At 33.7% G+C, this 15255-nt stretch overlaps 1 protein-coding gene across 1 annotated transcript; it reads left to right on the top strand.

The window, feature by feature from the left end:
• The first annotated feature begins 1668 nt into the window (after positions 1-1668).
• LOC123920585 (ABC transporter B family member 25, mitochondrial-like) lies at positions 1669-11189 on the top strand. The gene is given in 21 exon segments (XM_045972871.1): positions 1669-2232; positions 2234-2315; positions 2318-2368; positions 2853-2914; positions 3115-3158; positions 3447-3549; positions 3743-3850; positions 4015-4098; positions 4218-4278; positions 5092-5209; positions 5211-5229; positions 5476-5592; positions 6604-6689; positions 7035-7123; positions 7955-8010; positions 8292-8372; positions 8463-8528; positions 8632-8724; positions 9450-9514; positions 10229-10364; positions 10691-11189. Coding segments are annotated over 21 exon segments (1938 nt in total). The 5' UTR covers positions 1669-1959; the 3' UTR covers positions 10835-11189.
• The last annotated feature ends 4066 nt before the right edge of the window (positions 11190-15255 follow it).

The following is a 15255-nucleotide window of genomic DNA, read 5'->3' as shown; positions in this document are numbered from 1 at the left end:
GGTACTTGACATGGTTAAATACAAGGCGTACTTGACAGGGAGGAGAGACGAAAGAGACAAATTTTCGAGCCTGAAAAAAAAAAAAAAACAGCACGAGAACACAAAAAAAAACATGTCACTAAGCCGGAGGCAAACATGTATCACCTTAAAATACAATACAAATGGTTGGTTATCCATTCAAAGGTTTAGCATGGCATACAATATGATAGCAGAGAAACAACCCACATATGTGCTTGAAAGAGATTACATTTTAATGAAGCATGAAAACTCTAAATGCGTCATGTTGTCGGACAACGAGATATAATTATATTAAATTGTGTTATTTTTTTTGATATTATTGTTAAGGTGTGTTTTGTAAGTCCAATAAGTTATGTTATAGTTTATTAGACTAGCTTGTAAACTTGTTTGATAAAAATTGACGTGTTTTGGTACCAAACTTATATAATTACTCCATCCAGTATTTAATATAAGAGAAAACTTATTTTTTAGATTTATTGAGATTTTAATGTATTTAGTCAATAATATGGACTAGATACATCAGATTCTCAATGAATCTAAAATGTAAAATTCCTCTTATATTAAGGACCGGATAGAGTAGCTTATAACATTTTTTTAGATGATATTTCAATTAGCGTATGAGCTTATAACTTTTTATATTTTATTCCATTTTTACCCTTATTATTATTTTTTTTTTTTTAATATAATAACTATCCACTATCTAGTAACAAATGTATCAATTATTAGATTAATATGCAAAAATATGAATATTTGCCAATAGAGGAGGGTGTACTTCATTAGAGGTATGAAATGAATCCCACCCACATTGAGTTCATTTGATCTAGGGGTGTACGTGGGCCGGATTGGGTTGGGTTTGGCCAAAACCCAAACCACATATGGTACTCCGGGTTGGGTTTAGTAAAATAACCACCTGTTATAACATTGGGCCGGGTTGGGTAAATCCACTAATTTCCGGGTTGGATTGGGTTGGGTTGTGGGTTACCCAAATTATTTTTCTATTTTTTTTATTAAATATCTAAATATTGAATCATCATAGTTTCTCATAAAAAATAACTCAATCAATGTATCTTCTTGAAAAATAGGGTAACTTTTTTTCACTATAAAAAATAATCATCCATTTTTTTGTGTAAATCTACTAATTTACGGGCTGGATAGCGTGTTATCCAAATGATTTTTTTGCTTTTTTTAATATCAAATGACTAAACCATGAATCACTATATTTGTTTATGAAAATTATTCAATTTTTTAAAATTTTAAAAAAATAATGTGAAAAGTTATCATATTTGTTTATAAAAATTATTCAATCTTTTTTATTTTCGTAAAAAACAGTATAACTCATTTTCAATATAAAAATATTTAATAATCAAATGAAAAAATCTTTAGTATTTTGATAAAAAAAATTCAAGAAACATAGCACTAGTGGGTTAGTGGGTTTTTTGGGTTGGGTCCGGTTTTACCCGAAATCCGATTTTTTTAATGGATTTTTCATTTTTGAAATCCATATCCACCCACTTGCCCGACCCAACCCACTTTTTTGGGTTGGGTTGGGTGGGTTTGACCGGGTCGACCGGATTTGCCCAACCCATGTACACCCCTAATTTGATCCCAAATAAAGACATCGAAGTCTCCGCTGCAAGTGAATGAAGTTGACTTCCAGAAACTTCTAAAAAAATGCTTGCTGTTGTTTCGAGGTACGCCAGACCCACCACTGTGCGCTCACTTTCAAACGGTTACCGTTACAGTTACAGTAGTAACCGCAACACCAAAATAACCCCAACTTTACTTTTCTCTATAAAAAAAGGTTTTCTCTCCGATTTATCATCATTCCATAAAAGAGTAACCAACCAATCCATTCATACCACAACATCTCATTTTACATTTTTTCTTTCTTTCGTTTTTGAATGTGATTGGAAAATTGTGTGGAACAGAATTTGAAGGTAGATGGAAAATCGTTGTTGTTGTTGTTTTCAACTTCAGCTAAAACTCATGATGATGGAAGTCAAAAGAACTAAAAAAGTTCTATTACTTACTGTTGCTAAATCGTCTCCAGGTGATGGACAAATTGCTGATATAAAGATCCTAAAATCGCTAGCTAGTTACCTTTGGATAAAAGATAATCTCGAATTTCAGTTTCGAGTTGTTGCTGCATTGTTCTTACTTGTTGGAGCTAAGGTTATTGATATGATATTGATATGCCTTAGTAGTAAATGTTGGTGCCATTGATTGGTTAAATACTGCCACAGGCAATGCTGGTGCCGTTGTTTCAAATCCTACTGTGGTCGCCCTTTTTGCTACCCCCGTGTGTTGATCGGATATGGGATTGCACGTTCTGGAGCTTCTGCTTTTAATGGTATTTATAAATGAAATGATTGATATACTTGTTTTGTTTTGTCTACATATAGATGTTGGATTCACTCATTGGGATTGACTTGGAAGTATAATTCTAAACCAAATATCTAAGAGAGACAAAATACTCCGTATTTTCTAAGAAATAGAGAAAGAGAAGTTAGTACATATTTTAGAATTATGCGCGAGCGCGGGCGAGTACACACACACACACACACACCAAATAGGTGAACATATGAAAGTTAAATGAACCAAAATTTCTTGCTGAAACCAAAATAATGAGTTAACGAGTCTAGCTTATAGAGTTGTAGGAAGCAAAGCCTCAAATAGCTCATGAGCCAACGTGGTAGCTGTGATTCTCCTCTATTAGATATTGGCATTACAATATTGATGTAGTTACTTTTATCTATGTTTCTTTGAGAAGAGCTTTGGTTTTTCCAGATTCTTTCTGTTGACTTCTATTTAAATGATATAACTAATTGTGGCAGAACTGCGGAGTGCTGTGTTTTCCAAGGTAGCACTGCGAACAATTCGTTTAGTTTCAAGAAAGGTATGCTACATTCATGAGTTTTGTTCATCTGATAAGTAGAAGTAATTTCTGTAAATTTGTTTGTATTAATACATTACACAGTTTTTTCTTTTTTTATATAGACAGTTATGTTGTGGTGTATCTTCCACTTATTTTTCAAAATCCCAGAATAGTTGGTTGCATGATGGTATTCAATTTATATTAGTATCTGACTGTTGCAGGTCTTTTCGCATTTGCACGACCTTGACCTTCAATATCATCTAAGGTATGGCTTCTGCCATGCAGATGTGGCTAATCTGTCTCTACCTTTACATATGCGCGCGTGATTGTGTGTGTGTGTGTGAGTGAATGACTGATAAAACTCTGAAAAGCAAGGTTTGATATTTGATTACACAAGTAACAACTAACACGTAATGAGCAAATAATGAAATACTGAAAAGAGAGACTTCTCTGCCCAGTTGCTAATATTTACCTCTATGCTTCTCTTATGGATTGTGGATGTGTTATTAATTGTTTCGTCATGTATGCCTCTCACCTAGTTATTTTTTTCCAGCCGAGAAACTGGTGCATTAAATCGAATAATTGACCGTGGCAGCCGTGCAATAAATTTCATTCTCTCCTCTACGTTGTTCAATGTAGTACCCACCATATTAGAGGTATGCCTCAGTGTTTTCCTTCTTTTCTTGTTGCTTTAGGAAAACGGAAGTTATTTAGTGGGAATTGTATCTTCACCTTTAACATCTTGGTGTCTATGTTTTCATTAACGGTTTTTGTAAATTATTTTACCATCCCAATTCTTGCTTCTTTCTTTGTGAACAACTTCAACAGATTTAACACATATCCATCCAGATATCTATGGTATCAGGTATACTGGCCTACAAATATGGAGCACCTTTTGCATGGATTACTTCCCTGTCAGTTACTGCTTATGTTGTTTTCACACTTTCTATCACACAGGTATGATGGTGCCTTGTCATATGCTTTATTGGTATTGTTGCACCTTTTTACTTCATTCACTTTTTGTATTTTCAGTTCTCGTATGTTTGATATTGGCCAACTGCACTAGTAGGACAAATGAGTTCTTGAAAAGTTCTTTACTCTTATTTTTCGTGTCTTTTCAGTGGAGGGCTAAATTCAGGAAAGCCATGAATAAGGCTGATAATGATGCTAGTACTAGGCAAATTGATTCACTTATTAATTATGAGGTCAGCATTTCATTCACTAATACCAATATATTTTCATTTATTATGCTGTTTAATTTTAGCTTCAATGTGGTTATCACTATGGGATTAATTTTTTCTTCTCTCTTTTTATTGTTTTACAGACCGTCAAATATTTCAATAATGAAGCTCATGAAGTCGATCATTGCGATAAGTACCTAAAGAGTAAGTAATCGGTCTTTTTGTCAAATAGAGTTTGAGACTGAGTTCTTGACCAACTTTTAAAAAAGCTTGAAAGAAACATTATTGGAAAAGACCCAATCCCTACATTGACTTGATGTATAACTTAAATAGGGCTTATAAAGCTTAGGCAATCATCAGTTTACAAGATGGTTTTGTGGGGTTTATTAAACCTAAAACTTAAAATGGTATGAGTGCCTATTTTAGATTTGTGGACCACCCATATTATTCACATACCAAGCCCAATAGCCTTCGGCATGAGGTGGTATATTGGGAAAAATCGATGTCGTACACTGGTTAGAGGTACGACCTAAATAGAGATTCTATAGCTGAGACAATTTTCGCCTTACAAGCCGATTTGGAAATATCTTGCTGTCAAAGAATAACATGACACTGTTGTCTGTAGATTTTGTACAATTTGGTTTGTTATTTTATAAAACAACGAGGATTGTAGCAGCTTCTCTCATTTCATTTTGAATGCTTTCTGTAGAGATTCAAAGAATAGAAATTCTGCATTCTCATATGTTTAGAACAAAAGGGTTGCAAGGATTTAATACACGGAGGAGGTACATAGCCACTCTCAGTCTAGGAAACTAAAAAGAAAATATAATAATTTCTCATAAACAAGGAAAATAAAAACTGAAATCCAGCAATGAGGAGATAAGGTAATATACCAAACCCCTCTTTTTCTGGGAAATAAATTTTGCTCAATAATCAGCATTTATGTGGCATATTTCCACATTTCTGATGTATGATTTATGTGCTTGTGCTATTGTGATATTTGATCTCATTGTTCAGGGTATGAGGATGCTGCTCTGAAAGCCCAACACAGTCTTGCTTTGTTGAACTTTGGTCAAAATCTTATATTAAGTATCGCTCTTTCAACAGCAATGGTTCTGTGTTCTCATGGGATCATGGATGACAGTTGGTGATTTGGTAAAGTTTCATGGCATTAAATTCCATGTTGAGGGTAGCTTTTCTTCAATGAAGTCTTTATTAGTTCTTTAATGCATGTGTTTTGCTTTTATATTGAGGATCACTTATCTTCCTGTCTCTTGGTAATTAGCTTCTCTTCGATTTAATGTATTTGTTGTTTTGTTTGTATACAATAAAAGTAAAATATAAAAATTCTGTCCATATTTAATAATCATGACCTGAATAATAATCTAGCTCAGTATGCAGGTGATGGCAAATGGGCTTCTCTTCCAACTATCTCTTCCCCTCAATTTCCTCGGTGGTGATTATCGTGAAACTATACAAGGTCTGATTGACATGAAATCAATGTTCCAATTACTTGAGGTATCTTCCTATTTAAACTTTAAAAATTTATCTTCCTTTTAAATGCTAAATGTGTATTTTCTATTATGAAGTTCCTTTCTTTGGCCTGAGTATGCACTTGTTTGTGTGTGTGAACATGGTATGCATATATTACTATATGCAAGTATTAGGTTGTACTGCCCAATTAGTTGCTACTCAGTTTGTTAGTTAGTTGGAAAAATTAGGTTGGGTTAGTTAGAGGGCTTGGCTGTAATATATATTCATAAGAGGAAGGGATTACAGGTAGTGATTTCGTTATTTTGGAAAGAATTGTGGCCTTGGGGCATGGGGAACTGCAGACTCTCAAAGTTGTACTTGCTGTTTTTAAGTAAATTTTCCCTATTCTTTGTAATAAAATACCAAAATATCGTCGACGTGAGCATATCTCAGTTGGTAGGGACATCACATTTTATATGCAAGAGCCGAGGTTCGAACCCTGAACACTCCACTTATTCACATAAAAAAGGTGGAATTTAAGTCACTAGGCTACTTGACCAATATGTTTAATATATTAGTTAGTTTAGTTCTTTCAAGTAGTGATGAAGTTTTTACATTCTGGTGAGCTTCTTGGAGTACTAAGTACTTGTATAGTAGATACCACATCGGTAACTATGTTCATGATGCAAACTCAGAAATTAAAGAATAAAAGAATATTATTCACTTTTATTTCTGATACACATTTATGTTAGAATTATCCGAAGTCAGGTCAGGTAGAAAAGGAAGCACATTAACTTTGGATCGCATGACACTTGGGGTTTCCTAGGCCGGAATCAATTATCAAAGGTGTCAATTCTACGATGGGATCTCTGTTACAGAATATATTATATTTCGTAATATAGACTGCAATCTTATCAGTGTCAGATTATGATTTTCCCCACAAATTGTGGCCTTCATTTATTTGATTACATGCTGTGTATGTCACCATATTTACTGGTAATTTTCTTTTTCTGCAGCACTTTGAGATATCGCATGCCTTTCTTAATATTATTACAGGAAAAAGCATACATTAAGGACAAAGAAAATGCAAAGCCTCTAAGATTTAATGGTGGGAGGATCCAATTTGAGAATGTACATTTTAGGTGCGTGATTGTCCCTACCCTATAAAAATGCTACCATTCCTTTAATTGACTTTTGGCCAAGACATAGGATCTGTTTGATTATCTTAAAAATGTGGTACTTGAAAGGACACATTTTTTGTTTAATTTTTAAAATGGTTATGGGACAGTTCAAATCTAGAAATGAGATACAGGATAAAACTCTTAAATTTTGTTACTCCAACAAACTATGAGACAACGGTTGTCCCAATGTTATTACTACTTGAAAAATAAAACTACACCTTTTTATTTATTCAACAGTCATGTCAAACCAAATTCTTTCATGTTTTGACTAATATTTTTGTGGTTATATATTGATTCATGATTCAGTTACCTCACAGAAAGAAAGATACTAGATGGAATATCACTACTTGTTCCAGCTGGTAAAAGTGTTGCAATTGTTGGGACCAGTGGAAGTGGTAAGCTTCACCATGATGAAATTAGTTATTTTCTCAAATTATCATACTTGCAAAATTGTCGCTAGAAACTTTTTCCTGCTGCCTATGGTCGGAATGAAAAATTGTTCCATGGATAGATTTTAGCCTTTTAGACCTATATCACAAATGATTTTCTCCATGGTACTACCTCTGTCCCTAATTATAAGCACCTTTTGGCAAAACTTATCAAAAATATAAGTCCCATTTTAAATTACTATATACATTTATTATATTTTCCAAATATACCCCTAATTAGTACCCCTAAGGCTCTTTCTGGTAATACCAATAAGCTAGCTTATAGCTTGTTGGACTAGATTGTAAGATTATTCTTGAGTGTTGAGGTGAGAAAACAACCCTCAGGTGATGTTCTTAACTGAAACCAATATATATCAAGGATCTTCTTGTTAGGACCAATATGCATGAAGCCAACCCCATCTCCACTCCTGTGGCCTGGAGCTCCAAACTATCCAAAACTGGTTATGCTCATTTCGAGGATCCTTATCTATTTCGTTAGTTTAGCTGTGCCACATCAGCATCAGTTATTAGATGACAGTTATAACTGTCTAACTCACAGAGCAAGTTTTTTAGATCGGGTGTACGTTAGTCCCAGCAGGTGCAGGTTAAGCACCATATAAACTCTGTAATTTATCTTTGATTCATTCAGTCAATAGAAAGGAATACAAAATTCGATTTCAGTTTTCTCTTTTCTCTCAGTTTTTTTCCTACACTTTAACGGATTTTCTGGCTAGTGAATAGTCTATGCTAGTAATGTGTTTATTTTTGACATTTTTCATATTCATATATGATTGACAGGTAAATCAACCATTCTCAGAATGCTATTCAGATTTTTTGATCCCCATTCTGGAAGTGTAAGAACTGAATATACTCTGTATTGGGTTTAAGCTATATTGCCATGCTATATATGACATTTAATGTTTACCATCCTATTTGGATTTATAAACACTAGATTTTTATACATCTTTGCTATATGGATGTGTACTTAAGTTATTTCTTGCAAGTAGAGTCCAACGCCATGGTTTGATACATGTAATTGATCTGCTGAATGACTATTTTAAAACTTGGTTGTTGTCTTTTATATTCAAGTTGGACTTTGCTTCTCTCACATTCTCATTCACAACCTGCTCTACAGATAAAGATAGACGATCAAGATATTCGGGAGGTAACGCTTGAGAGTTTACGGAAGTCTATTGGTGTTGTTCCACAAGATACTGTAAGTTAACAAAACATCTTATCTCTTGAATCACGTATTGTTGCCCTTGCATGATCTTGCAAGTCTTGAAACTTGAGTGATTATGTGCAGGTACTTTTCAATGATACGATATTTCATAACATTCACTATGGCCGGCTTTCATCAACAGAAGAGGAGGTAACTTTTGTAGTGCTGTACCTTTGCTTGCCTTTTCATTTTACAAATTTCCTTTTTTAGGTTCCAACTTGTTGTTGGCTTATGAATTACTGTATGCTTACAGGTCTGTGAAGCTGCCTGGAAAGCAGCAATCCATGACACTATCATGAGTTTTCCTGAGAAATACTCCACTGTTGTGGGAGAGCGAGGGTTAAAGGTGATGAAACCACTACCTATTTTGGATAATGTTTTTCAGTAGTGTGCTTTTATGATATTTTGTGTAGGGGTATATATGGTTTTGTTATTGCAAATATCAAGAGATGGACCCATAAGAGAAAATCCAATGTTATTTTCATATATGATAACATGTCAAGTTAATATAAAACTGATCTAAAATATGCAATTTTAGAGGAAACAACCATTTTGTCACTATAGTCTCAAATGTATCAGAATTGCAAACACATCCCTAGTGCCTCTTCTGTTAGTAATTTTGTGAATTAAATTGACCAACGATAAACACATTTGAGGACTAATGAGACTACTTAAAAACATATTTGAGGACCAAAGTGACTAATAAAAGAGACATATGGATGTGTTTGCAATTTCAATGCATATAGGGACAATAGTGACAATGCCTCACACATTCAGGGACCAAAATGGTTGTAATAGTTGTAACTTGATATGGACAAGCACTTGGAGAATCCTCCCTTAAAATTTAGCTTTCAATGGGGGAATAACCAAGCCACATAAATACTTCACCAAGTATTTCATACTACTCGATGTGGGACATGTGCAATGGGCATCCCTTGACACCCAAGTGCCTATCGACATGCTTGTGGGGAAATAAAGGAACAAAGACCTCACATTACTGTTGGGTCCCCTCCTCCCTAATGTAGGACTGTAAATAAAATTTTACCATGACAATCTCAAATTTCATGGACTATAAGTGGTGGTGAGAAGCAACGTGTTGCCCTTGCTCGGGCATTCTTAAAAGCACCTGCAATACTGTAAGTATTTTGATCATATATATACTGGGGCACATTTCTGTGCTGTGTAGCTTTCTATTCTTAGATTTACTAAATTCTTGTGCAACTTGAATGATGATAAGTACAAATGATATGCACTGATCACAAATGCGATGAATTTGGCTATTTTCATCTTAAAGACTGAATATTACCTTACCTATTGATTATGATGATTGACTTTTTTTGTCAAGAAAGATATTTACTTATTACAAAATGTATTTGATGTGTATTGATTGGTGTCAAAATTTCTCCTACTATTGCCTTTTGTTTTTAAGATGGTATCCTAGCCTTTATGACCATACACTTATGTTCTATTGGGTATACTCTAACTTGTGATTTTTGACACTAAAAACACCACCACCACCATGTAGGATCAGCTACATGAATCAATTGATTTTATAAAAATATGTCACATGTTGCTTCCAAATACAGAACATTTTCGTAGCTTCTAAATACATACTATTTTCCTGCAAATCTCTCGACCTACAGTTTTTCTCAATTTCCCTCTTCCTCTGACTACAGGATTATCCTTTATCTTATTTAAACTTGAGAGGTGCTTTCCTAGTTTAGATTACAAGTGTCTGTGTTACCATTTTGATAGGTAGTCATTTTTTCAACTTGATACTCACTCACCCACACCCACACACACTTGTTATATTGATCCAATTTCTTTAAACTGCCGTGTCATTTTCGTAGGTTGTGTGATGAAGCTACAAGTGCTCTAGACAGCACAACAGAAGCAGAGATTTTAAGTGCATTGAAGTCACTATCAACTAATCGAACTTCCATATTCATTGCTCACAGGCTCACCACTGCAATGCAGTGTGATGATGTAAGCTCACTCTATCTAGATTAACATCCTTGACAGTTCTCACTCTATCTACAGAAGTTATCACAAATGATTCCAAAACACATTTAAGTCATTTTCTTTCAATTAGTAATATATATGTTGGACACATCTACACCATAAGCAAAGACACTTAAAAAAAAATACATCTCATAACAGTAGATTTGTGATAAAGTTTTCTACCCCTTCATATATCACATCCTTGTTGTAATCAACATTATATATTACTTGGTGTGTGTGTTTGTGTATATATATATTCCCTTTTGCCATCTCATTACTTGTATTAAAAGTTTTCTTTCGGCAATGTTCAGATCATTGTTTTGGAAAATGGAAAGGTGGTTGAGCATGGACCATATGAAGTTCTCTTAGCAAATGCAGGAAGATATGCACAGCTTTGGGGACAGCAAAATAACACTATTGATGCAATTGACACAGCCATCAAATTGGGAGCATAAAGATTATAGAAGAAAGCATCTTCTTTTCTGTTCAAGAGAGGGGAAAAAATGCATTGCACAATGTTAATAGCGCATAATGTATTTAAGACCATTTTGAAGTTTAGTGATACAGTCCGGTTACAAGGTCTCTTCAGCACGAGTATCACATTCCTTATTGTTGGGTAATGCAGAAGGGCGCGTCAATTTGCTATAATGGTGAATTCGGAAAATTCATGCTCAATTTATTGTAGAGCGGCATAATTCAATAATCTTATTCCAGAAAAAGATTGTTTACTTTCTCTAGATTTATTGTAGTGTGATTCTTATGAAAACACATTTCTCTATATTTGAATTTGATTCTCAAGCAATATTAGAAATATCTATTTCTTTTAAATAATTATTCTTAGAATTAAACAATTATTATATCTGTATAAGTGATTTGTCCCACTGGAGAATTTTTTTTAACAGGGCATGTGAAAACAGCTCGAGACATTTCATTTATTTATCTTTATCTTTACTTATTATAAAAGATAGAAGTTGCAACCCTAATTGGATGACATCATGCATGATGTCATGGGAAACCCTAACTTCTTTAATAACCCTATTCCATCATGGCCAACCATCTCTTAACACCTATAAGCATGTGTGGGTCTATCATGTGTGAGCTAATAGTGATATGACAAGTGTGTCATTATCTTTGCACTTAGTGCCTTATGTCATTGTGATGCAATAAGTCTAATGCTCATGTGACAATTGTGTCTTGGTGATCATTCAAGAAACTTTTGGAACCTCCATATTGCATGCATTGACCACATATATCTTCATCCAACATCATCTTAAATCTTCATATTCTTCTCCAAAACTACCACTACCACAACTACTTATTTCTTTTTATTCCTCTATCTCTCACAAACAAGATTGAAAAAAAATAACAACACAAATTTTTACACAACAATTTTACAAAAAAAAAAAAGGAAAAGTAGAGGATTCAATCACTTTGTTTAAGGGCTTGCTCAAGTAATCCATCTATTTAAGGTGCATCAAGTTAGAGCAAAAAACATGCAACTATAAGAAAAAACAGAGGATTCAAGCACTTTGTTTAAGAGATTGATTTTGAAGAAAATGAGATTAAAATACATATGAATGTTGTTTATTTTGTTTAAACATGAGAGCACTATCAAAAAATGTGATGAACATATTGTAACAATATATGTTTTTCTAAGCATGATTTAGTGAAACTTAACCAAAAAAAATGAATACAAAAGCACATTGGTGAAGGTGAAAGAAGAGAGAGGAGAGAGTTTTTGGATTAGCGGGAGAAGAAGAGAGAGAAAATGAATGGAAAAATGCAAATTTAGATTTCTTGGGTATTTATAGGGACTAGATCCGGTGTACGCGCGCCTACGACAGAAGTGTGCACCCGCACCATCCTGACCTTTGAGCTTTAACAAACGGCCCATCGTGCTTCTCCCCTTATCAAGTCAAGGATGTCTGATTAATCAGACAGCCACGATATCCCCTCCCTTTTTTTGCTTTTTTGGGCGTCCACTGGGCCTGTACTTTTTTCCCCCTATTATTTACACCCTAACTTTTATTATTTGCACCCCTTTCCTTCTTATTTTTTTTATTTAAAATTAAGTCTTTTAATTTATTTTTATTTGCCTATTTTTGTTTATATATATAAGTGCAAAAAAAAAATATAGAAACAATATAATTAATTTCCATATAAATCAATTGACTTTAAACAAATTTCAAGTTGGTCATGCCAAACCCTTAATCCTAAAAAATAAAAATAAAAATGTGCACCCTTATAAATGTTATACCAATTACTCAATGTCTAATTATTTGTAATTAATATGACAATATCACTAGGAAAAAAAAGTGTACCCCAATGAATGCTATTTTTAAGGGATTTTTTTTTTTTGAAGAAGCTAAATTAGCCCACTCAAATTGGCACCAGAGAGAATCGAACATCAGACCTCAAGAGGAGCACACTCTCCGGTCCCAAGCCAATACCAGCTATTTTTAAGGGATTATTTATGAATGCTATCTTTTAGGGAGGGTTGATAACTACTATTATCTCTATCTAAATCCTTCCATATTTTTATTTACACAATTTAAGTTTTTCTCATTTTTCTCTAAATACTATTTTCTTCCAAGACGTAGTTAGATTTGTAAAACAAAAGGAAAATGTTAATTATTGCAAATCAATGACTCATCTCACCACACAAATGGACTTTGATTTCCGCCAACTTATGATTAACTTATATAACTTATGTTTTACGATTAACTTATATCATTCCCGCATTACTTTTCATCTCATTTATTTATCACCATTCCATTGTTGGTTTTTGAATATGATGAGACTCATTCGCGTGTTAAATTTGATTAATGTATCACTTTGCTCATATAATTGGGTAGTATAACTTTTTTAATAAGTATTTTAATATCAACGTTCATGATTGACAACATCCATGATTGACATATATATGACGTTCCGTCGAACCTGTGCAACGCACAGGCGTTGTTCATATAATTGGGTAGTATAACTTTGTTAATAAATATTTTAATATCAACATCCATGATTGACAACGTCCATGATTGACATATATATGACATTCCGTCGAACCCGTGCAACGCACGGGCGTTGCTCATATAATTGGGTAGCATAACTTTGTTAATAAATATTTTAATATCAACATCCATGATTGACAACGTCCATGATTGACATATATATGACGTTCCGTCGAACCCGTGCAACGCACGGGCGGTCGACTAGTAATAATGAAAGACATAAGATAAAAAAATAATTTAAAAGTACTACAAGAAGTGCAAAGATAAATGCTCTAGCTAGAGAGTGAACATTGTCATCAGTTGATCGTCTAATAAAAGCAACTAGACAATTATTGTACAAATCTAGTGAGGATATGGATTAATCAATAATCATTGCAAGATATGGATGGATTCATCAAACATTTTTGACTACCCATTCAACATGGAAACTAACATTGCAAGCCTTACTAATGGTGTATTTGAGTTATCGAATGGTGTGTTTCTTTTATAAACACTGCTGGCAAAAACAACAAATTCTTGCTTAAAAATCGATTTCATGTGCAATCGAGAGGTAATTGTAACCACTTGATGTCAGAATTGACACTCGAACCAGATTAGGAGGTTCAATGGACTGAATACTGGTGGTGAAAAAAAAATCGATTTCACGTCCAATCGGAAGTCTTGATTCAAGCTATGCAGTGTTTAATTATTTAAGCTTTCATAGTACCATAAGTGTAGCTCAAATAGTACCCCAGAGACATTATTTATTGGAGTGGCGGGGTTCGAAACTCGGATTCCACATTTCTTCACATTTATATGTGTGTAGCTACTAGGCTACTTGACAAAGAAAATTATTTATGTTTCCATAATAATAAAAGCCGGTGACATTTAATTGGTGGATAACCTAAGGAACAAGTACCAATTAAAAGATTAATTTGCTTGAGAGGTTTGATTGCACACCAGACAGAAAGTCTACTACTAGTGAATTCCACCTCAGCGTGGAGATCATATCAGAAACTATGATCCAATTTTATAGATTAACATAATTGTTTTTTGTTGGCCGAATGAATCCCTCCAAAGTGGCATCTAAAACCAATTAGATAGATGTTTTTCACATTAAGTCTTATATATATACCACTTGCTATAATTTTTTGACAAATGCTAAATAGTGCCCCAGGGGCACTTGTTAAGGATTCAAATTTAGAAAGTTTTACTTGGAAATAGTGTAGTCAATACAACAAAAGTCTATATTTTGATGTTTTCCATGCACAACTTTTATTTTATTTCTTCTTTTGGTTCCTTAACTAGTGCCCCGGGAGCACCGGTTAGCAAGACCCTAATTTTTTTTATAAATAATTCAGTGACTATAATTTTACTTTTAAAATAAATAAGTTAATAAATTAAAATTTGAATTCTAGCTTTTGTATATAGCAATCTTTCGAACTATGCTCGCAAGAACACCATTTAATATTCTCTCATTATCAATGTAATTTCTATTTTATTTTTCACTTATCAATGGTTTTTATTAAAGATAGTATAATATGAAGTCTACTTTACTCCAATGAGAATAACATTTTAATTAGAGACTATTTGTTTAGTAGATTAATGAAGATTGAAGACTATCTCATCACTCAAAATCTTGATACGTTTGATGGATTTGGATTCTCCGCAGTACTTTTCTCTAACATTTCAACTCTCTCACTCTCTCTCCCTCCTTTGTGGCTTAATTAACCATTGAATTAGTCTCCAACACTTCCCGGTTTAGTTCCACCACCTAGTAAACTTCATTTCACTAGTACATCTAAAACCAACCAATGTCACTAACAACCAACCGAAGTTTCACAACTTATCCACACCATGAGAATCACAACTAGTAACAAAGTTCAAGA

Source organism: Trifolium pratense, linkage group LG4 (assembly GCF_020283565.1).
Source record: "Trifolium pratense cultivar HEN17-A07 linkage group LG4, ARS_RC_1.1, whole genome shotgun sequence".
Lineage (NCBI taxonomy): Eukaryota > Viridiplantae > Streptophyta > Magnoliopsida > Fabales > Fabaceae > Trifolium > Trifolium pratense.
This window is presented reverse-complemented; position numbering and strand designations above follow the sequence as displayed.